The following is a 24,657-nucleotide window of genomic DNA, read 5'->3' as shown; positions in this document are numbered from 1 at the left end:
CTCCCTTTTGCCGACACCATTAATCTGACTCTTTGTACCTCCAACCAGTTACCAACCGTTCTGGATTTTGTTTCTTTTTGAACCCCTTTCGTTTGGTACTTTATACTTTTCTATTTCGATTCCTTTGCAGTTCGGCTCCACATCTTCATCTGTTCCCTGGGGGAGTCATGGGTGTTTTGAAAGGCACTTTAAAAGGTACATTTATCTGTCATTAATGGTGGAGCAGGGTATTTCACAAATGGAGTTTAGATGTGTGCTGTTGTCTACAGTACAAAATCAGGAGGCCCCCTGGGATGTGACACTGTGACCTGTTCCTTTATAGTCCAGTCTCGTAATTCTGAGCGGTTTTGAAAGTGGAAAACTGTCCTGTTTAAAATGGCAGAGACAGCAGTCCCTGATGAAGAAGAATTGTCCTTTTGAGTGATTTAATTACCAAGGTGGAAATATATAGGAGTTGGGAGTTGAGGTGAGGTTGAAGAGGGAAATTATTTGTGTTCACTTTCTGCAGAAGAAGCGAGAATTTACTCAGAAAATATGAATACATGCAAAACTACTCAGAAAATACGAATACATGCAAAACTATTCAAAAAATACGAATACATGCAAAACTACTCAGAAAATACGAATACATGCAAAACTACTCAATTAGCATGAAGGGAGTGACATTTTCATTATGATCGCACAGCTGAGTAAACTGTGATGTTCCCATCGCTGGTAATTAGACAGATATTTGGGGAGGAGGGGTGTCTGTTAAAGTAAACAGAGGTTCATCTGTGGAACACAGACTGAACGTCAGTTGTGATCCATTCAGTTGAGGACATCTGGTTCTGGAATATGTGAATATGGTGTTCTGAAAGATCTGTCTTAATCAGATTAGAGAAAAACACAATAGATGTTTTATATATATATATAGACAGAGATACATATTTTGAGTAATCTATGAATCTTTTAATTTAATTTTTTTTCTTTTCAAGTAACTGAATGCTATATAGATCTTACAGCAACCTGAATAGATTAAACAGACAAATAAGCAAAAGGCAACGTTAATTTAACATGATAATCTTAAGCAGAGACATTATTTCCCCTGGCTGTTGTCAGCACCCTTCAGACAGGAGGATTTCGGCGCTATTCCGTGAAATCTAATCTTTATAATTTAATTTCACGTTATTCTATCCTTAGAACTTGATGCCTTCCCATGTGTAGCGGTTTTTATGAAGAATGCACACGTGCCTTTATAAACAGCTTTAGCGATGGTTTCAACCAGAATCCCCTATCAAATTAAGCTAATACTGTCCCCAGCATGTTTGTTCAGCACTTTGTTTTACATATATCCATTTAATGAATGAAACTAAATTGGAATATTTTATTTATCGGATAGGCTTTTAAAATAAATTAGCCACAATCTTTATAAGGGCTTCAGGACAAAAAGAGCTAAACTAAATGTTTTCTTAGAGCGTCGACTATGCAGTATCATCACATGTGTTGTTAGTCGAAACAGTTTTATTGGCAAATGTGCAAAAAGAAAATAAAAAACTTAATTTCCTACTTGGTTAATTAATCAAAAGCTTCTAGTAGCAGCTGATCTCTAGACAGGTCATTTAAAAGAGGTTTTATGTTTTGCCCGGCCTGTAATGCTTGATGCAGAAAATGGTTCTGTGCTTCAAGCCATTAGCAGTGTAAGGAGATCCCAGATGTGTGATTTTACTGGGTGACAGAGGGAGAGTAAATTGGGATAATCAACCAGAATGAGGGTTATTCTAAATATCTGTAAGCCTAGATGGGGCTGCGTGTGGATGTCCTGGGGCAGGACGGAGTCAAGTAATCAGCACATTCATGTTCTCCACCTGTGTCTTATCATCCATCCTGTAAGACTGAGTTCTGCTGTGGCCCTAGAAAATGTACCCAGAGAGTACTAGATAGGTGAGTGCCCCATTGTAGTCCTAGAAAATGTACCCAGAGAGTACTGGATAGGAGAGTGCCCCATTGTAGTCCTAGAAAATGTACCCAGAGAATACTGGATAGGCGAGTGCCCCATTGTAGTCCTAGAAAATGTACCCAGAGAGTACTGGATAGGAGAGTGCCCCATTGTAGTCCTAGAAAATGTACCCAGAGAGTACTGGATAGGCGAGTGCCCCATTGTAGTCCTAGAAAATGTACCCAGAGAGTACTGGATAGGCGAGTGCCACATTGTAGTCCTAGAAAATGTACCCAGAGAGTACTGGATAGGCGAGTGACCCATTGTAGTCCTAGAAAATGTACCCAGAGAGTACTGGATAGGAGAGTGCCCCATTGTAGTCCTAGAAAATGTACCCAGAGAGTACTGGATAGGCGAGTGCCCCATTGTAGTCCTAGAAAATGTACCCAGAGAGTACTGGATAGGCGAGTGCCCCATTGTAGTCCTAGAAAATGTACCCAGAGAGTACTGGATAGGCGAGTGCCCCATTGTAGTCCTAGAAAATGTACCCAGACAGTACTGGAAACAACAACAAATCTTCACAACTGTGAGACTCCCATTCCATTCCTGTTTTGCTATCCCACTTGAAGCAAGGACAGAATCGCTAAAAGCAAAATACACATGCACCCGCAACGCTTGACGTGCTTTATTTTTAGTTTGTCACGTGTGCTAAATTCTCCAGATGGCAGATGTGGTCTGACTCTTCCTTCCTTCCACACTTTACTTGAATCACTGATTCTGAATTGCCGCTTATTTATAAAGGTTTTGTGTCGCTGCTCAGTGTTTACATATAAAGTCAAGTGACGCTTCAAAAAACACACAGACGTTCTAGTCTGAAATGAAACGGCTCATACTGTGTAGTTTCCTGGGCTCAGTTTGGCGAGGATGTTCAAAGAGGTTTAGAGACCAGCTGACCCGGAGTTAAATTTTATTGTTTGGCAGAAACCGGCTTATTTTTTCACCAGACATGTGCCTGCTTTGAAGAATCATTGTGATTATTTTCTCATCCTTCAAAGTTATATAAATAGACATAAGGAAAAATACGGCCAAAAATATGTCTGCGCATTTATAGTTTTCGTGAAAATTGATTTTTAAATGAATTTTAGTCCAACATAGCATACGGTCATAGCATTATCTTTGATTTTATGGTAATTCCCCCGAATTTGTCTAATCTATGATTCAGATAATGACAGCATTTGTAGAAATTGCCTGTAAAATGTTTTTTGTTTTGTTTAAAGGTCTTGTTTCGGCCATCTTGTCTCGACGGAGATTCACTGTTGCCGAAGAGCAGATCCTTTGTCATTTCGCTGTCATTTGCTGCATAAGCTGCCATGCAAAAATTATTTTGTGAATATGGGGGTGCAGAGAGGGTCGGGGGTTGGTGAATATGTGCGATTTTTTTTTTTGTTAGTGGTTTACAGGGGGGAGTTAATCATCGATTTGAGTGATATCCTTTCTCTTTTTTCCCCCTCATTCAAACAACTGATCGTTATCTGAGCCGCAACAAAAGAAGATGGATTGTGGCAGGAGTGCGCTGTGCTCGTCGGGTAGCAGGATGCTGCCCCTGCTCCTGACAATAGTAGCATTCTCACCCTCATTCGGCACACAGAAAGACAGCGGAAACCGGCGACGTAGACATTTTGTTTTGTTAACATCGCTACCTTCAGCTGAGGACAGAAGCCTCCTAGTGGCCCATATAAATATGAGATAAATATGTGCATTTTATAGGGCTGCTCTGATCTAATGCCACCGAAAGCTTTACAGCTAATTATAACCAATGCTGATCATCTGAAAAATTACTGACAAAGAAAATAGAACAAAACTTAAAAAAAAAAAAAAAAAAATCTTGATTTTTTTTTTTTGATTGATCCTGTGTTGTTGAGCTGGCCCTGGACCTCGTCTCCGAGTGTAATTATCTCCTCAGTGCTGTGTGCAAAATTGCATACGAGACCACACTGTAGCGGGATACGAGCGGCGGTAGGATGTTGGAGGCTTGTTGCCATGACGACGGAAGAGGGACAGCTCTCAGAACGCTCGCGGCGGCGACAGAGGAAGCTGGCTTGCTCTAGACCCCACTGTGCAGAGCTGAGGCCGGGACGAGCATCGACGCGTGCTCCACGGCGATCGTCAAGGGATTCACGCAGAAGGGACCTCAAGCGGGATTTACGGTCCTCCTTTTCTCCTCGGGCTCTCGTTTTTAAATGGTATGTGTTTGTTTTTGCTTTCCATTTTAAGATCTAGAATTTAGGCTTTTCTCCAGCACATTTAAAGGGAAGGAAATGGCCTTGTATTATGCAGCGCCGCATGTAAACATTCTTTCTCACGCACGGGCACACACACTCACACACACGCATGCACGCACGCACACACATAGGCACTCTTTCATGTAGACGCTTTTATTAAAATTGCTCCGTCGATGTCGCGCATCGGGTCGCCAAGAGCCCGCTGTTGGCCGCCTTTCCAGACGCGATGCGGTCAAAGCTGTCGCCGTAATGGAAATTCATGGATGTAACTATGGTAAATGGAATCCCCCCCCCCCACCCCCACCCCAACCCCAACCCCCCTCCTCCTGTGTTGAATGCATTAGCCTAATGAGAGCTGCAGGAAGCCGGGGAGGGGGGTTGGGTTTAGAGTCACGGGCCTGGTGGGGGTGGGGGGTTTAAGGGTTGGCTAACAGGAGACCAAGCTTGGGCTTGGGAGACCCCCCCCCCCCCCCCCCCCCGAGTACAGGCATCAGAAGGGGAAGGTGAAGGTCTGCACGGCGGTAAGGAGCCCGAGACGAGCCCTCACTCAGCCCCCTGCTGGGGGGTGGGGGGGGGCTGCCTTTACACACCAGCTTGGACAGTGGCAGCGCTGGGGGGTGCTCAGATAGATTTGGCAGGCAGCTTCTAGAGATTTTAGTCTGGCTAAGGGGGTCGCCTTTGATGGGTTGGTCTGCAAACCTCTCTTTGTGACTCTGGGATGATTCTGTGCTCTGTGCCACATCACCGTATCGGCTGCTTTCAGACTGATTCACGGTTATACGTGCGGTGTTGCTGAAACGTGGCTATGGCATGCTTAGGGTTTGTGTTTCTGTGTGTGTGTGTGTGTGTGTGTGTGTGTGTGTGTGTGTGTGTGTGTGTGTGTGTGTGTGTGTGTGCGTTTTCTCACCCTCGCCTGCATGCTCCTTCTTTTGCTGTCTCTCTCGCCATTTCCGTTAAAGCTCTCTGCAGACGTGAAGGCTGCCGTTTCTCCGCCCGTAAAGCTGCGACATGCACGGGGGCCATGCATCGATGCAGCCGCTTCCCTGGCTGCTGCTGGGTGTTTGTCACTCTCCTGTCTCAACCCATAGGGTCTGCGATTTGATGTCAGCCCCCCCCCCCCCTCCCGTCCCTCCCCCTGCGCTCTGGGTTCACTTACGCAGGTGTCCCGCCCCCGCCTCTCTCTCCAGGTTCGATGAGCATTCCCGCAGCCTCCATGCAGAAAGCTGACGGCGGTGACATGCAGGCGCCGGCAGTGGGTCCCTCCTTCATCCCCGGCCAGAGGGGGAAGATACCAGGCAGGAAGCGGGGGAGGCCCCCCCTACGCAATGTCCCCAAAATGGATTTTCCCAACCGGTACACAGAGTCGCTGTCACCCCTAAAAGTGCCGAAGAAGAGGGGACGCAAGCCAGGATTTAAGGTCAGTGTGAGGCTGGGGGAGCTTATGATCGGGGGGCACTGGGGGGGCTGGAGTGTTGTGTTTCCCCTGGGCTGGCGGCAGGCAGACACCGATCGCAGCAGACGGAGCTCCCCCTGGCCCCCACCTGCCAGCGGGTGTTGTTTATTTTTCTCTTTTTGTGACATCGTCGTATTTAGAATCTCCGTTCCTGTTTACGTCGTTGGGCACATTTATCATTGAATCACTCGCAGTGTGTTTGTGTTTCTCCAGCCAAAGGCCGTTCAGGCGACATTAATCGATGGTCCGATATGCAGGGAAACACTTGGCCTGCTGATGTAGAGTATACTCTTTATGAAACCCAATAAAACTGGGTACAGTTACAACCCCCTAGTAACCTAGGTGGGGTGGAAGTGCCATAGCAACTGCTACCTGGAAACCGGTGTCAGTTTCCCAGTGCTTGTGCCCTGAGATACCCTAACAGTATGGTGCTGTGTGGTACCTGTAGATACAAGGCGAATTTAAATAGTTGTGGTAGTTTTGGTCTGCTGTATTTTTATACTATATATCTAAAACTGATTCCTTTGGGTGACCAAACCTGGAAATGTTATTCATACTGAGCACACACACCTTAGGATTCTGGAATCGCACTCCTTTGTCTGTGGTGGGCTGTGTAGCCCTGAGAGGGCATTTTTCAGCACGCAGGCGACAGTGTGCACACTTTCTCTGTGTTTATTCATTTCCCTCTTCGAGTTAATTGGTGTGGCACACAGAAACGAAACCTCTTTTCTCCACGCCGTAGTTTGGCAGCTCATTACTCGCAGCGAAAGGTCGACACATCCTGAAACAGTTCGGCTTCAGCGTCAGCCCTCCCTACCCCCACGCTGGCGGTCGACCGAAAGGAAGCAGGCGCGGTGCGCTGGAGCGGAAAGGCGCCGAGGGCACGCGACCATCGTGTGTCTTCCAGTTTTGCTTTTCGTTTGCCGTCGATATGCAGCCGGGGAGAGATGACTGTGTGCCGGCTACCCCCGCCCCCCCCAGCTGTTACAGAGCAGCTTCTCCTGGTCCGCACAAGCTTGTGTCATTTCTGACAAAAGTCGAGAACGGCTGCTAGCTTCTTTTCCATTTTTTTTTCTCTTTTCTTTAAAATGAGGGAAGTTGAGAAGCGGCAGTCAAACGTTCTAATTAGTCTCTCGACTCACTGTCCTACTTTTGACGCCCAGATTTAGCGGACTCACTTATTCAGCTCTGGATGGTCTCCTGCTTCAATCCCCTCTTTAATCTCCCAGCCTCACTGTCCGGCCTTTAATTCCTACGCGGGTAGTTTCCATTGCCATCACCGGTTCCACTGGTGGGACTGGTTTGACCAGGCAGCTCCTATGTGCTCCCACCCGCAGCTGAAGTCTCGCATGGTGATGACGCCGTTGGCCATTTCCCCGCCCAGCAGCACGCCGGAGCCGGACATGAGCTCCATCCCCCAGGATGCTGCCACAGTGCCCCACTCAGCCACACCCCAGGTGCTCACAGGTAGGATACGCCCCCGATCGCCTGACTCCGCCCACCCAGCGACCCGTTGAAGCCCTGTGACTTCAGTGTGATGTCAGCATGACAACCCCGCCTCTGTCTTACAGTGAGATTCCCTTCTAGGGGGTAGGCTTTAAAAACCCCTAGCAGGGGTTTTGAACTCACCCCCATATTGGATTTGACCGCCATCCATCCTGTCGTCCGGCATGGAGATTAAATTTAATCGCCTGACCTTCAACCCAGTTTTATATTTGGAAAATGGAGGGTGCTGAGAGGAACTGAGAAAAACACACATTTATCAGGCCTGTCATTTTCCAGGGTCGGAAATAGAGGGCAGACGTCGGCTGTCATGTTCTGTCAAGTCACAGTGGGCTTCACTGCATGGGAGCATGTAGGTTATTTCTGCCTGCAGTGGAAAGATGCTTAAACTATGCAGTATATACAGTAAATGCAGATATTGAGTTAGCTGGTCATTTACCGCAAACCTTTTAGCGCTCATACTGTCCTCCTTCACCTCCCATTTCCGCTCCTCCGACTGTGCAGTCATTCAAGCCCGGACTGTGAACAGAAGTTGTGCACAGACAGCAAAAATCTCATTTCTGAATCATTCCAAAACAAACACTGCTAGTGCTATAAGACATTCTCTCTAGTTATTACTATGGACATCAGTACTTCTCTGTTTCATTTGTGTTCATTGGGGAAAAAAAATGATATTGTGATGTCTGACTTTGGACTTGGCGTGGGACCAACGGTTATGTCGCCAAGCCTTAAATCCGAAATTAAGAGAGGCGTGAAGTAATGCATTAAGCTGAAAGAGGCGTCGACTCCTGGCCTCGGTGATGGGCGATTGTGTGTCTCCGTGATGCTTATTTTCTGCTTTCTCAAGCGCCTCATCACATTGAGATCTAGATGGGGGCCCTTCCTGCCACTAGGCGTGGCTGCTGTTCGCCCTGCTCGTGCCTTACGCGGTCTCAGAAAAGTCTGGCCCCTGCAGACACAGAAGGCGTCACGTAGGGCATTGAGTGTTAAGAGTTACATTGGCTTTTTTTTTTGCTATTTTGCCGAGGGTGAGGTGTTATGTGTTATTGTCCATCCGTTTGTTAAAATGAAGGACAGCCAGAAGGTGTCGGCTTAATTAAAGCTCAACCAAATGATTACAAGAGACTTCAACCTCAAGGTCAGAGTGGCTGTCGCTCCCCTCCGCTGTTATCCGTCATATCGAAGGAGGCTGAGCGCCCGTCCCCATCCGCAGGAGGATATAATTAAGTTTTTAGGATGAATTACCATCAAGGGCACAAAGGCCCGTTCAGAGATCAGCAGCAGTAGTGCTGCACAGTAATTAAAACGCGGAGCTAAACGACGACGACGAGTGATCTCTGTCCATGACTGAGAGGCGTCTCCTGATGCAACTATTACTGCAGAGCTGTAACTCTGGAGACGGCGTCATGCCGGAGGATGCGGAGTGCTGCACAGCTGCTTATGGCAAGGGAATGGAGTCTGCTGCCGTCCCGCGACCGAGTGAGGAGGGCGCAGCGTCTGATGCCGAGGCAGCGTGTTTCCTGCCTTCACGCTCCGCCCCTCGTTTTTCCGCTACCGTGGGGCCCATGACCCGATTGCACCATTTATGCTGAACTCCGGGCCGGTCCTGGGTTTCAAAACCTGGCCGCTTAGCTCTGTAGAGCAATGACAGAAAATATCACCAACAAGAAGTAAAACAATTTGTCTTTGTCTCATGGGAGCAGCTAACCTCCTCCCAGTCCCAGAAGAGGAACGTGTACATATACTCAGGAAGGCGTACGTACACACACACACACACACACACACACACACACACACAGGTTTGTAATTATATCTTTGTGGGGACTCTCCATTCATTTCTATGGGGATAACTCTAATCCCAACATGACGACCGTAACCCCTACCCAGCCCTAACCTTAACCATAAGTAACCAAACATTTGGCATTTTTACTTTTTTGATTGGATGCACAGATCTTTGTGGGGACCTGAAGAATGGTCCCCACAACGTCAAAATAACAGGTCTTTAATCACACTGTGGCGAACATTTGGTCTCCACAATGTAATATAAACATAATCCACACACAGCGGCCCTGTCACTCGCAAATGACCGTCGTCTGATATGTGTCTTGAGGATGTCTGCTTGTGTAGCTGCTTTTTGGGCCCCTGTAGTCGCTAGGCACAGCGCCACCTGTGGTCACCTGCATAACCGCTGCATGCATCAGTACAGGCAGGAGGAAGTCCTGCTGAGTGAACAGTAGTATGGAAGGAACAAATCAGCATTGAAGGCGAGATGCTGAGAGGCCTGACGGGGGAGGGGCAGCCGGTCGCCCTTATTCCCGTCTTCCTGCTCTCCATCTCCTGAGCTTCTCAGTCCAGTGCCGGCGTGCCAGATGTATGCAGGAACTGGCATTTGGGTGCAAGCGGGAATTTTACGCCGTAGCATTGATTCAGTCGCTCCGGGTGGTTTGTCCTGGGGGAGGGGCTGCGCTTGTGTTCCTAACAAAAGGCCTGTTTTCTTGTCTGAATACTAATAAATCAGATGTCTGCGTTTTCCTCCATGGGGGTTGCAGTTTAATTGTCTTTGTTGGCGCTAGTTAAGGTGCTTTGTTTCTCGGGAATATGTGCTTGAATTTAAAATTAAGAGTCCCGGTAAATCGCACATACTGGGAAGCGGTGTTACGCCATGGGCACGGTCCCTCAGCAGCCCGTAGCGTGCCGATAGGCTGTGCTTTCCGCTCCCGGTTTGGGCTGATAATGTTCCATCCTCTATTCGCTTTCACATCTGTCTGTTTGCCTCCTTCTCTCATGGGCTGTAAGCTGCAAAACCAGAAGTCATCTCTGCGCTACAGACATGAAAAATGCATTTTCTGAGCACCGGTCATGAATGCTCAAATATTTGAATGTCCGTCACAAATATTTGAAGTTGGGAATGAATTTAAAATAACAACTGGGGAATTTCCAGCATTCGCAAATTAATTACGGACCTTTGAAATAATGCTGCAGACTCCCTTTTGGCTCCTATTAAGGCAGGCGGGACTGAAATATAAAAGAATTTGGCAGAATCGCAGTATGTTTGAAGATTGTATAAATGTAGCTGGTGCAGAAATACTTTCTCTGTCCTACAGATTCTGCCTTAGGTTCCCCCCCGTTTCATTTTACATGTCATGTTTGAAGTGCATTTCTGAAATTTACACCATTTAAAAAAAACTGGAGATCAGCCTGAGGGATCGAATGGCTTTCATGAGTTGACAGCGTCGCGTTTCTTGGATGAAGGTCGTAACCTTTTGACCTTGTCCGACTTGAGGGTGATATGCCGTTATAATGTCGTGCTGTTTCCAGCAGGTTGCTATGCAGAACCATCATATTCACGTTGAATCGTTGGGCGTCTGCTTTGAACCTATAAGCCTTAGTCAGTGTGGGACTGTTAATTGGGGGTGCCGATTTCAAAAGATGATAAAATAAGTATCGGCTTCACTGATTGTGGTATCAGCAAGTCATATACAAATATAAATATCTAATGTGTGTGTGTGTGTATATATATATCCATCCATCCATTTTCCAAACCGCTTATCCTACTGGGTCGCGGGGGGCCTGGAGCCTATCTCGGAAGTAATGGGCACGAGGCAGGGAACAACCCAGGATGGGGGGCCACCCCATTGCAGTGTGTGTGTGTGTGTGTGTGTATGTGTGTATATAAATAAAATGTATAGAAAAATACCAGCAGTGCACGTTTTTTAGATCTCACACTGACTCCAAACATGGCAACGTAATCCCTGTAATACGATGCATGTTCTTTAAACGTGATTTTCCCGCAAAGCTAAGTGTTTACAGGTCACAAGGTCACCATATCCCATCCCAGGGGGGCCATTAAAGGCAGCTGATCTGTGCCGTGGGGAGGCCACTCTGCGGGGGGGGTGGGGGTAACCGTTTAAAGAGACAGCATGTGGCAGTGGCAGGAGCACGCTCGATAGACATCAGTCTGTTAAGATCCTCCCCACCTTGCCGAGCCGCTCATCCCAGTAAACGCGATGGGGGTGGGCTGTGGTCTCCTGAGCCTTCGCTGCTTTCGGGCTGCCGGGTCTCAGCTCATCGACACCCTTCCCATCTACCCTCTCATCTCGCTCTGATGTTGCGTATGGCTATGAGTGTTCTCTGTTGGAGGGTGCCAAGGTGCCTCTCTGGAACATTCTGCTATAGCCTTCTTAGGCCCTATTAGTTAGTCTGTCTATATGAAAGGCAATTTGTACCCAAGGAGGTTTGTGGAAATACAAAGGGATTCATCTCTAGTCCTTACAGGCTGATGGTCCATGTTTTCAGCCCAACTGAGGTCTTTCCTTGATAACTGTTTTTTTTCCCTTCCTGCACTCTTGTACACTTTCTTAGTTATATTTTCGCTACTCTGCACCCACTGCAATAATTAAGCCTTTTGGTTTGATTGAGCTGCTGATTGGACTAATCGCCTGGATTCTGGATCCGGAATCGGACTTTGATCAGGCTAGTTAACCTTTTGAACTTCGTTTAAAAATGGCCGAGGACCCCTTATTAACTGAGATGATGCGTTCATCTTTACACCATTACACACTTTTGATTTTTGCATTATTGAGAAATCACATTGCACAGTTAAGCAGGATTTTCTCTGTTTGGTTTAGTCAGCAGTTTTAACAAAACAAATGGTTAATTACTTAAGAGGCCAGCTGGAGCACAAGGCAGTGCCCTGCTGTCTGTGGGAACCTCTGTGAAATGTGATTGTTTATTTCTGTCCTGCGTAAGAGCAGTTCCTACGTTGCTGAAGTAGAATGCAGAGGTGATGTTAAAATAAACGCTGGTGTATACTTATAGAAGACGACTGAATTGTGAAAATGTGTGAATTTCAGGGGCAAAGCTCATACCGCTGTAAACGCAAGACAAGCCACTGCTGATTTGTTTGCGGGTGTCCTGACTAAACTCTGTTTGTGATTTTTATAAGCGGACTCTGTCCAATGGAATTGCACAAATTTTTCGTTCTTATTGCATTTCGTCCTTTTGTAAACCCTAGTATGGCTGCTGTTAAATTTTGCTAACCTGGTGGAGATGTCTGTTGGCGGTAATCTAGTAAATCTGTAAAATATGTGTGATTTTTTCATGCACAAGCAAGGTAGCACGTTTGTGATTCTTAAGTATTTTTACTGCTACTGTGGCTTCTTGTCCATTGCCTGACCTCTAATGCCTCTGCGTTCTCTCCCCTCCTTGTATTGTGTCCGCAGTCTGCATTTATATAAACAAGCAAGCCAACACAGGTCCTAATCTTGACAGGAAAAAAGTGCAGCAGCTCCCAGACCACTTTGGGCCGGACCGCCCCTCCGTGGTTCTGCAGCAGGCGGTGCAGGGCTGCATTGACAGTGCTTTCCAGCAGAAAGCCGTGTTCTCGCTGCTCACGCAGGGGTACGGTGGCGAGAAAATTTCAGGTACGCACCCGCCCCCCCCTGCTACTCCGCCAAAGGCACAATCGCCTCTTTTTATATGCACTTTTCAAAAGTATTTTTTTAATGTGTTTTTCATGTTAGGCTATTTTTCTTACCCTAGTAAAAAGGGGTGTGACGGTACATAAAATTCACGGTTCAGTACAAACCTCACTTTTGGGTTCGTGCTTCGGCGCAGTTTCAGTACGTCTGCGAAACCAGATTTATTTTGAAATTTATTGGTAAAACTGCAAACACAGTGAAAAGCAGGTGTGTACGACGTGTCTGAATAAAAAATGAGATGCTTATTTGTACATCATTAAAACATATATATGTGTATATATATGTGTATATATATACAGCCCTTCCTGCCACTGGTGCATTAGATGCCACCTGGACAGGAACCTGTCTCTGCTTTGCTCTGGTTGTACACACTCTTGGATGACGTCGTCTCAAATGTGTTTGTATATTGGATGTGCTTCCAGTCACATATCTGAGTTTGGTATAACAGAGCTGACAGACAGTCTTGGTCTTATTAACTACTCTTTCTCCAGTGTTGGTGTAATTCATTTGGAAACCAGTACGTTTCCAAATCAATGGTTTTTGACTGACTGTAACAAACATTAGCTGTAGCCAACTGATAGCGACAATTAGCATGCTGTTTTGTGTTGAACATCTAATTGTGAATTTAGGTTTCACCTATGTCAGTAAACATTCATTTCATTGTGTGTACCGAACCGAAAATGATGTACTGAATGCTACACAGCAAATATGTGTACCGTTACAGCCCTACTTGTAGTTAAATAAAACTCATTGGTTACAGTGATGGAGGCCATTATTAAACAACCATTAAACTAGAATCCCATACGTGAGACCATCTACAGGAGGCACGGAGGAGCTGTGTGTTTTTATATTTCTATCCCAAAGGGTCATTCCTGCATCCTGCAGGTTCGCTGGGTAAGCTAAGCACCTGGCAGCCAACTGGTAGCTATGCTAAAAACAATCCACCCACGTAACACAAGAATTCCGTTGCAAAGCCGGTTTTAGATAAATCTGCGAGTCTTAAGAGTCAGGCAGCAGTTTTATCCTGTAAAGGTTGGGTTGTAAGATTAGCTTCATGGGAATCTTACGACAATAAGCATAGACCCTTGCCAACTAAAGCCTCGATGATAACATTTTCTTATTAAGAACTGCCAGTCGTTCCTGACGTAATTATGAACAGTTCTATATTTATTTAATGTGATGTATTTGTTAATATTTCAGTACAGGGGATTTCTTATGAATATTTAGAAGCATGATAGCTATCTCCTGATAATCCAGTATTGATGGGCTCCTGACATTAAAAGTTCAGTCAATGCTGACATTCTGTAACTGCCAATATTTTTGAAAATAAATATAATGAGTAGATATAAGCAGGTATAAAATGCTAACTTGAATTGATTTGAATTCTTATTACTAGTTGAATTGTTTATTAAAATAAAGCTGAAAGTTGCAAATCATTGACTTTGATGGACCCTTTCTCACGCCCAGTGCTTCCTGGGAGAGGATCTGAGCCACCATGTAGATAACTGGGCTGTATGCGGTTACTGAAGTTGAATGGATGCCTGAATATCACCCTTTCTGAACCTTGTGAGGTCTTCTGTTCTTAACGGTGTTTTGTGTTTAAGTGTTCAGTTAATTGCTTTTTTGTCACAATATTAATTCCATGCTTAATCACCGATCTCACAGCTGACATTTCAATCCTCTGCAGAGACGAGTTTGCAATATACGGTGTGCAGCTCCAGTCCTTAACTACTACACCACCTGTTGGCCAAGAAACAAGTTGCATTGTTTACCAGTTTGGGGCGAGGGACGCGTACATAAATCATGTTTTTGAGAAACTGTTCACTTTTCTGTGCGTATTTTCCAGTAACCCCCCCCCCCCCCGAAACTCACTTCATCATTTATTTTGTCGTTCTGCTTCCAGCCACATTTGATGGGAAGCAGCACCTTCTCAGTCTGCCCGTGGTGAACAGTGTTGGCTATGTGCTGCGCTTCCTGAAGAAGCTGTGCCGTAGTTTGCACTGCGAGAACCTCTTCAGCGACCAGCAGTTCGTGCGGCACCATGCCGACAAGGGCTGTGAGGGCAACGCGGCCTCCAGTACGTGCTCCGGCCTCCCGCTCCCCCTCGCGTGTTCACCTGCAGGGGGGGGAGAAGAAGAGAGAAAAAAAATTAAAAATAACATAACATGTACATAAATATACAGACGCTCCCCAGGTTACGATGGTCCTTGTTACGATATTTTGAGTTTACGATGGATATTCTAATTCCATTCTGTTTTCCATTGTACATTATTCCATAAATTACATGAGATATGCAACATTTTATTATAAATTAGGCTTTGTGTTACCGATTCTGCCCAACTGCAGGCTAATGTAAGTGTCGTAAGCATGTTTAAGCTAGGCTAGGCTAGGCTATGATGTTTCTTAGATTTTTGCCTTACGATAGGTGTATCAGAACGTAGCCCAGGGAGCGTCCATAAACGCATTGATATATACACATTAAAAAATACATCTATTCTTTATACTGTAACATACCTAATTTCAGAGTATAAATACTTTTTGGCCATAATAGTCCATCAGCTAGTACTATATTATGTATTTATTGTAGATGTTTTCCTGCAAAACTGTAGCTGGAGAGTTTTCTGTTACTGTGCTCTGTAAGTGGTATTAGCTCTCTGAGCATAGTGACAGCGCTGTGGAATGATGTAGGTCTGGTCATAGCTGTGATGATGTAGCTTTGTGTACAGAGCGGTCTTACTAGCCTTGCTAACATCAGTGGTTTTGCTGCGTCCCACTCTGAACGTAGTCACCTGAGTTGATCCTTTGTCAGCTGTAAAAAATACTGTTAGTTTGGTTCCTAGACTTGCAGTCTGTGGTTATTTCTCATCATGTGTTCTTGGTTGAGTTGGGTGAATTATGGCCCTTGACATAAGATGTTCGTATGCGTGGGTGTATAACTGTCCCGGTGTCACTGTGCCTGTATTTACTTATTTATTTATATAAACCGTTCAGGTTATGAGTCTGTGAGGGTCCTGGGGGGGTAATGAAAACTGTTTGCAGGAGAGCGGCATGGTGGCTTGGTTGTTAGGAGTCCAGGAACTAGGGTTCGATACCCACCAGCAATTGCACACGTGGTGTTTGCATGTTCTTCCTGCATTTATCGTAGGTTCCTCCGGGTTCTCAGTCCAAAAATATATGCTTGGGTGAACTAGTGTCAGTAAATTGTACAGGTGTCTCCTGCCTTGTTCCCTGTGCCCTTGCTCTGCATTAGAGGCTCCTGAAGCTAAATGGAGGTTTGAAGAGGAGTATTGACATTAAACGTGTACTGTTCATCACGGTATACCCTGAGCTGAGATTCAGCCTTGCTACCATGCTTTTTCCTCGTATTTGACTTAAGTAAAACTTCCTGGGCTGAATCTGAAACGGCAATTAATGCACCGAGGAATGGCGAACCCTGCGGTGCCGGCAGCACGTAATGAAGGCACCGCGACGAGAGTGGTCTGCATTCCACCGCTGAAATGCGCCGCACCCTGCATGCGGCTTGCTGCACTCTCTGATCAGTTTGCCGGCTCTCTGGGGATGTTGAAATCATGATGTGGAACTCGGGGGGCCGTAAGACCTGTCACTCCATAAGTCAGAAAATTGCTGTCTCAGACTGTTTGGTTTGCAACAGGGTGAAATGCAGGAGGCAGCTCTGTGCCACGCATGTTTTCAGATCAGGACATGCAGCTGCATGTTTCCGGTTGTGCATCCTATCTTTTGACTTAAAAATTCATAGTGGAAATTCACTTGCAGCAAGAGATTTTTTTTTATATTTTGATAGAGCTACTTTTGAGGACAGAGCCATGCCCTTAAAGTTCATGTTTGTTTGGGTAGACAGCACCCAGGCATGACCCTGGATGACTGCAGCCTGTTGCCGTTTCGTTGCCTTGGCAGCAGTTTCCATGGAGATCAAGTCTGGCTTGTGCAGCAGTGATGATCTCATGGGAGAGGACCTTAGTGACTGCAGCCTCTGTTCTGTTCTGTGTGTATGTGGGGTTAATAGAGGCACGGAGACAACATCCTTCAATGAAACAATTAAATTATTCTGTATCATTTCCATAGCAAGACGGCATGGTGGTGCAGTGTCGCCTCACACCTCTGGGACCCGGGTTCGAGTCTCCGCCTGGGTTACGTGTGTGGAGTTTGCATGTTCTCCCCATGTCGTCGTGGGGTTTCCTCTGGGTACTCCAGTTTCCCCCCCACAGTCCAAAAACATGCTGAGGCTAATTGGAGTTGCTAAATTGCCCGTAGGTGTGCATGTGTGAGTGAATGGTGTGTGAGTGTGCCCTGCGATGGGCTGGCCCCCCATCCTGGGTTGTTCCCTGCCTCGTGCCCGTTGCTTCCGGGATAGGCTCCGGATCCACCGTGACCCAGTAGGATAAGCAGTTAGGAAAATGGATGGATGGATGGATTTCCATAGCACACAGCATTTTACTTGTAATTTTTTTTATTTCTCTGCTAAGATAGTATTGTAACAATGAGAGAATCGCTGAGATATACCAACAATGATAATTAATGAAAAATCAAGCTTACTACTTTGTTCCTTGGAATAAAATGGACAGGAAAGTATTGACTGAGTTAGTAAATAATTGACAAAGATTGTCTGAGCTCAAAGACATACGGAGGTATGTTGCATGTGTTACAGACTGACTATGGGACCCTGCTTTGAGGTTTTCACTTATAGGTCACATGTTTGATCTTTGGTTTCTGCTGGAAATTCTACTAAACACTTTTCTTACCCACAAGTGTTCCTGCGTACCCGTGATTAACTGCACCCAGCACAGTGTGAAGCTGACAAATAGTTACTTCCGTTTCAAGCAGCGGTGGGCTAAAAAAGAAGGTTTAGGAGAGCAAAGGTGTGTTTAATACATTCTTAGGTTCTTTATCAGCAATGCAGATCCCTGCAGCTCCAGTAAATGTGATACACAAAATGCTGCAGTTTCCAAATACAGTGTATAAAATAATTGCTACTGTGTTTACCAGATCGGTTGAACAAAGATGGCTTCCTTGTTGCACGCAGAAACAAGGTAACACTTCGTAATTAAGTACGGGAACAACATTAGGACTTCAGTGCTGTATTCAATATGAATTTAATACATTTCATAATAGAAATATTAGGTGAAAATTAAGAGTGGCTAAATTATACTTGGAACCTGATTTTCGAAATAAAACACAAAACGGAAATAATGAGGGAGTGACTGATTTTGGTTGTGGAAAATTCTCAGTGACAATCACAGATAACTATTTTTCTCACATGCACATCATTAAAATTCAGAAGAATGCTTTTCCCCCACAATTTAAATGTGATTCAGAATAAGGCTACGTGTCATAAACAGATCAAACGGAATGCAGAATCGATCCCCAACATAGAATGCACAGTAGTATGGTTCAAACGTGCAAATAAAAAGTCAAATACTGGTTATGGAATAAGTTGTGGAGTAGGTGCTCAGTAAATGTAAAAATAGGGATAATCGGTGCAAATGAATTCTACCACAAGACAAGGGACACAATACAAAGCACAGGAGGAGGTCTGCTCTTAATTTTCGACATGAATGATCTAAAAGATCTACTAGAATTAGCTGAAAGAGCCCTTGACATGTGTCTGTGGTCCTCCCATTGGCACATTTGGTGCTACACTGGGTGCACAGGGATTCAGCAGAGAGGAGGACAGTACCAGTTATCTTAGAGGCCTTTGTTACAATGCTTTGCTGTAGTCATTGATAAGCCTTCATGATGAAGTGATAATTGAGTCATTTTAGAGATCTGCAGATATTGGTTCCCAGGAATTGAAAAGAGTCATTCATGATTGTTTGTTGGTCATTGATGTAGATGGGGAATTTGGTATTCTGCAGGTGCCCGAAGTCCACTACGATTTTGAGTATTTTAACTGCACTGAGCTAGAGGTCACTGTTAGCGTACCAGGTGACTGCTCTGTCTACTTCCAGATGGTATTATGCTTCTTCATTACCAGAGATGAGCCACATGACGGTGTTATCTACATATTTGGGGATTTTAATGGCGCTGAGATGTCAAACTATTTGTGATGCAGGGAGAGCAGATAGCCCCCGTGGGCCACCTGCGCTGATGACCTGACATCTGCGTGACTGAAGTCCAGCGGCCAGGGATATAAGACTAAGCTGATTCTCATAACCATTCGTTTGTTTATTGGGTCGAGGTGGGCAGTGGGATTAAAAGCGGAGCTCCTGTCCATGCAGAAGGTGACAATTATGTCCATCACATATGTGAAATGCTTAAAACACTCGATAGTGTTGAGTTCAGTAACACTGGCTTCTGTTGAAAAATGTACCCTTAAGACCAGACTTGTAGGGAGGGCATGTGACCTTTGTTGTGCCTTTAAGTACCTGAACTGCACTGTCTGCCTGCCTTAATGTGCTTAATATAGAAACTTTCTTGCTCATGCATGTTTTTAAAATTAACCACGTACACTGCCCCCATTTACATGATTCATTTAATTTTAAATGAGTTTTGAAAAGAAAGGTTAAGTAGGTTAAGCATAAATTATTTAAATATGGTACGGAGGATAGTAGTTACAAAACTATCATTAGCTCTCGTACACCTATGTTTCTATTTACTGGAAAATGTAATAAGCGAAACCATTCCACAAGGCCAAAAGGGTTTTAGTGCCGCAAATGGTTTATGTTAATTAAGACACATCTGCTTGGTTCATAATTGTTTAAAATGTTATCAAGGTCATCGTCACAAAATACGGTTAACTAAATATGGGAAGCACATTGAAAAGATGGGCAACTAAAGGTAAATCGAAGATTATTAGTAAAATTAAATGAATCAGCGCACACACCACCTGATTCACGAGTTCTAATATCCATACAAGACAGAAAAAACGAGCAGGATATGCATGACCCATGTCGGCAAAGCCATTGACTGTTTGGGCTCTTACATTCTTTGTATCCTTTATCCTATAACAGCTAAAATCTAATTATATAGCTAAAAACCTAATAGCATTTTGAGTCCTCTGGCTAAACTATTAGTTTTAATGGCAGCTCTTCTCAGCAGGACCAGGCCTTTATGTTTGTTAGACTAGTGTTTCCCAACCCGGTCCTCAGGGACCCCTAGATGGTCCGTGTTTTTGCTCCCTCCCAGCTCTCAGCCTGACAGTCCATGTTTTAGCTCTGTCTGGGGGTCTCTGAGGACCGGCTTAGAAAACACGGTCAGACCTTACAGACCCCGCCTCATACCTCCCCTATTTTGTTTCACGCACAGCAGACACCTCTATGCCCGAGGACTACCTGGTTGACCCGATCGACTCCAAGCGGTATTCGGTGGACCCCAGCGACTCTGCTTTCAACACCATGAATTCACCGTATCCGCCCAAGCCGTACAGCTACCGTGTGTGCCAGCCATTCCCAGGAGGATCCGCCCCCCCAGGCCTGTGCAGACAGACGGCCAGCCCCAGCACCTTCCAGGAAGGAAACAGAAGTGGTGAGATGAACAGGCCAATCGAGCCATTGTGTCTCATAGCGACCCCTGCTGGACAATAAAATTAAATATTTTATAAAATATAACATTGTTTCTCTTACCATACACACAACTTTAATAGATTACGGCTTTGTGTATAGACACACACACCAACACACAATACCAGTCAAAGGTTTGGAAACGTCAAGACACAAAGGTGAGTGAGATATGTTGCATCACATGACTTGGCCAACTGGCCGAAACATTGTAGAAATGGTTTTGGAGACCTTTGACTAGAGATGGGAGGAATAGCAGCCAAAGCGTGCTCAGCATATATGGACTTGCTTCAGGACAACTGGAAAAGCATCCCAGGAGGCCACCTTATAAAACTGGTTGCCCCTGGAGTAATTGTAGTTATGGGCTTTACTCATGGGCCCAAAGGTGGGATCAATCTGCCAACCACAGGATTTGAACCAGCAGCCTTCTGAGTCAGAACCCACAGAGCCCCCCCACCCAACAAATACATTTTTTTAAATACTTTTTTTGGTAAGGGCATTATTCCATATATGTTATGATATAGTTTTATTGTCTTTATGATTATTCTAAAATGTAGAGTATAGTACAGTTAAACCTTCCCATGGGTAACTTTTGACTGCTTGTGTGTTTGTAAATCTTATTTATTGAAGAAACTGTCCATCTTTATCACATTATTAAGAAACTGAGGTACAAAAGCACTTCTGTTCTCCTGGGATTGAACACAGCAGCCAAGCTCATCTCGGATCCTAGGAATTCTTTCATGACCCTGAATGAATCAATGGGCTCATTTCTCTTCTCTGCAGCCTACAGCCCCTCCCCGGAGTCCCAGGAGTCCAAGCCCCCTCCCAGTAAAGACCCCTCCACCTGGACGGTGGAGGACGTGGTGTGGTTCGTCAAGGATGCCGACCCGCTCGCCCTAGGCCCACACGTGGAGGTCTTCAGAAAACATGTATGACGCCAAGACGCCATCTGTGATTCTAAATTATAATGCAGCGAATCTATTGTAGTTCCCATCACAATTAATCGATAATCAAAATAATAATAATTATGAAAAACATATTATGTTTTAATCCATTGATATAGCTGGATTTTCTGCTAGAACCATCTATGTTAAGCACCTTACCCTGGAGAGGGCCCCTTCTAACCCCCCCATTTCCATCTGCTCCTGCTTGATCACCTGGATGTTCCTCCTCTGTGTTCCTGGCTTGCCTCTGGTTTCCTCCTTCTGTCCGGTGACCCGCCCCTGTGTCTCTGGCAGGAGATCGACGGCTACGCACTGCTGCTCCTGAAGAGCGACATGATCATGAAGTATCTGGGGCTGAAGCTGGGTCCGGCGCTGAAGCTGTGCTACCACATCGACAAGTTAAAACAGGCCAAGTTCTGAGTCTACCCCCGGTGCTGGAGAAATCCTCTATCGCTAGCATTAATTCACGGTGCAGTAAATGCATATGTACTGTTTTTTTATGTTTTATGGAAGGAGAACATTTTTAAAAGTTGTACTTTTTATTTATAGAATCTGCAGATGGTAAATTCGGTGGCTGTCACACAACACACAGAATTTTACAAACATTCTCTCGCCATGTCCTGGGGTGGGGATTTCAATGGTGCTGCCAGTGGTGACGAACCATGTTCACAATGGGATCACAGTATGACAAAAGGCTGGGATTAAAAAGAGGGTAAGAGCGAATGGCAACTTTCAGAGGAAGTTTCAATATAGAGAAGAAGCTGTTTGTTAAATATACACAAAACTAACGCAATGACCTCCTGCCTGAATCCAGAGGAGCTTCACACAGATGTTCCTTGCCCTTGTATCTGGGATGTTTTCCAAGAGGCTTCCTATTCTGCCTCTCTGCTACCCCCTACTGGCTCAGTAAGCCATAACTGCTCAGGCTCACTGTCCCTCTTTCACCAGCAGCTGGTCACCTCTCGTATTCACCAGCAGGGACCACTGTCGTAAGGCAGCTAGACTTGTAACAGGGCGGCACACGGCCTACCAGGAGATCTGTCCGACAGATGAGTTAGCCTCAGCCCAGCAGTAGCAGAAATGGGTAAATATATTCACAGGAATCAGCTGGGAAGCTCACAAAGCCGCTACAGGAAGAACACACCTGATCTGATATGTACATATAGTTATTCTGAGCTGCTTGGTTTCCCATAGGCGACCTCTCTTGGAAACAGGAAGATAAAGACGTGTGAAAGATAACGAATCGCGAAGCCAGTGCGAGATGCGGTTTATGACATCAAAGTCGTCGCTGCGGTCATTGTTAGGACCTTGTGCCATTTCTCTGGCTATAGATGTATGTGAAAAGCCTCCCAAGGCTTGCCACAGACTCCACAGTGTCCAGGTACGCCGGCCCATTTCAAGAAAACAATCACTGAAGTGGATGATTTTATTTGTAAGATGAGTAGTTTTTAGACACAAAAATGTTCTGGTACCTGTTTATTATTATTATTATTATTATTAATAATAATAATAATAACAATTATTATTATTACTATATTTTGAATTTTGAAAATGGTATACATTTAAAAAAAAATATTAAGTATTTCATGTTTGAGTATTCCTTGTCTTCCAGGTGACAAGGAAGATGGCGAGGAAAGCATTTTTAACGTACTTTAGTTTTTTTTTATAACATATGCAGTATATATGAGGTTGATGTTCCTTTGTATCCAAGTACACTTGTATATAACACCATTTTAAACTGACAATGTATAATCATAAAGATATGGTACAAGCCTAACTTTAAACAAAACAGGTACCGCTCCTAAACTGTTAGATGTTTCCGTGCGATATCTACATTCGCCTATGTGAACTGCGTTTTTTTTTTTTTGTAATTGAATTCATTGCGGGCCGTTCTGGTACACCTGGGGCACCTACGTAGCTACTTTGACATCCTCCATACTTCTCCAAAAACAATCATAATAACTCACAGGGTTGAACACTATCAACACATCAACAGTAGCAATGTTTGTTTTTTTTTCCCCTATATTTTGTATGTATGGTTTTGGAGGGCTTTTCAGCTATGAGCCGCCATGCGCTATTTCAGAATTCTTCCAGCTAGCTTTAAACACGAGAGGCACGCGTCGTGACTCTGGGAAAATGCTTTGCCATTTTATCGGAGACGCCTCGGTCCTCCACGGCCTCTCCATCCATACGATGCTAGTCTGTACGGAAGCATTCGGCGTTGCTTGCGTGTTGCTGTGTATTGCATTTGTGTATTTCTCATCAGTGTATCCCAATGCTGCTTTCTACGATGAACTAAACGTGAGCCAGGGCTGGAGGAAACCAAGCAAAGAGTGTATGTAGCTGCAGTGGAGTTTTGAGGTGTGTTACCTTGAAGGCTGCTACATGAATCATTCCTGTTGGTGCTAAATTTTAAAGTGTGCTTATTCCTTTGGTTTGCTTTAGTGCTGTGCAATTCCGTGTGATTTTACAAAAAACCCAGACCTGCATATCATATGTAAGTTATAAACGGAGCGTTATAGTGTATGAATAAAGCATTACACTCTATTTTTTGATCCTGTTCTTTTGTACCCAGCCTGGCTGCCTCCACTATTCACTTATAGTAATATTGTACAGAGTATTCCCCCTATAACTATTTTTTTTTTTTTCTTAGCAGTTCACCAGTAGGCTCAGATAGCTACAGAGAGTTTTACATATTTTGGTAACAATGTAAAAAGGTTTAAGGGCCTCATAGCTTTGAACCAGAAAACATTGCAGTGCTGATGCTGAACCAGTATTTCATGCTGTGAAACAGTATTAATGTCCTGAGTCTAGCCACTTATTAGAGCAATGTCACAAATACAAGTGGTTCCCTGTATAGGTCATCACACTACCAATGCCCCCCACCCTTCAGCCATTTATTTTCTGTGATCAGGACACCCTTACAATGAGGTTAAAGCACAGTGAGGTGACGGCACCTCTTAGTAAGCCTCAGTTAAAGGTTACTGGGATCATACTGTACGCAAAGTTAGCTTTGCTATAACTAATAGTGAGCACCCAGCTGAAACTTCTCACCACTCAGAACTATTGACCCGAACAAGTAATTCGGATTGTTTGAAAATGGAATAGATGAAGAGGAGTGACCCCGAGAGACGCAGCAAAAGCAAACTAGTTCAGCCCCCTGCCAGTGAGGGGATCTGAAGCTGGACCCAGCGGACATTTTACTGCTTACATACATCCACCATGGTCTTCTTGTGGATAACCTGGGTCTGTTCTGGAAGGAAACCAAGGAGACATGAAAACTGAGGCTCTGTGCAGAAACAATCCAGAAAGTCTAAGAGTGTTCAAGGAACGGAATACGTTTTTTGGAGAAGGTGTGGTAATGGTTCTGTTCCTGAAATAAGAACATTTTGGGGAGGGAAATATAGGCTTCAATGTACTGTACCAGAAACTTGCAGAAACGTGTACACTTGCTTATATATTATACAGTAAAACCTCGGACTGCGAACATAATTCTTTCCGGAAACGTGCTTGTAATCCAAAGAACTCGTATATCAAAGCGAAATTTCTCTTTATAAATAATGGAA

General features: G+C 44.8%; 1 protein-coding gene across 7 annotated transcripts in view; it reads left to right on the top strand.

Annotated features, from left to right (window-relative positions):
- The window catches only part of scml4 (Scm polycomb group protein like 4), a 43,389-nt gene extending 19,751 nt beyond the window's left edge, over positions 1-23,638 (top strand). For 4 of the 7 annotated variants that reach the window (XM_049002305.1, XM_049002303.1, XM_049002304.1 and 1 more), the window contains exons 4-10: positions 5,385-5,614; positions 6,988-7,117; positions 12,376-12,576; positions 14,537-14,710; positions 19,897-20,115; positions 20,931-21,076; positions 21,386-23,638. In XM_049002305.1, the coding sequence (XP_048858262.1) occupies positions 5,385-5,614; positions 6,988-7,117; positions 12,376-12,576; positions 14,537-14,710; positions 19,897-20,115; positions 20,931-21,076; positions 21,386-21,511 (1,226 nt within the window). In that variant the 3' untranslated portion in view covers positions 21,512-23,638. Of the gene's footprint in view, positions 1-3,919; positions 4,159-5,384; positions 5,615-6,987; positions 7,118-12,375; positions 12,577-14,536; positions 14,711-19,896; positions 20,116-20,930; positions 21,077-21,385 lie in introns of those variants that run through there. The other 3 variants (XM_049002309.1, XM_049002307.1, XM_049002308.1) reach the window with 3 other exon arrangements.
- Positions 23,639-24,657: the final 1,019 nt, after the last annotated feature.

The sequence above is a fragment of the Brienomyrus brachyistius genome, unplaced genomic scaffold (assembly GCF_023856365.1).
Source record: "Brienomyrus brachyistius isolate T26 unplaced genomic scaffold, BBRACH_0.4 scaffold66, whole genome shotgun sequence".
NCBI lineage: Eukaryota > Metazoa > Chordata > Actinopteri > Osteoglossiformes > Mormyridae > Brienomyrus > Brienomyrus brachyistius.
Note: the sequence above shows the minus strand (reverse complement) of the source record. Positions and strands in the feature narration are given on the sequence as shown.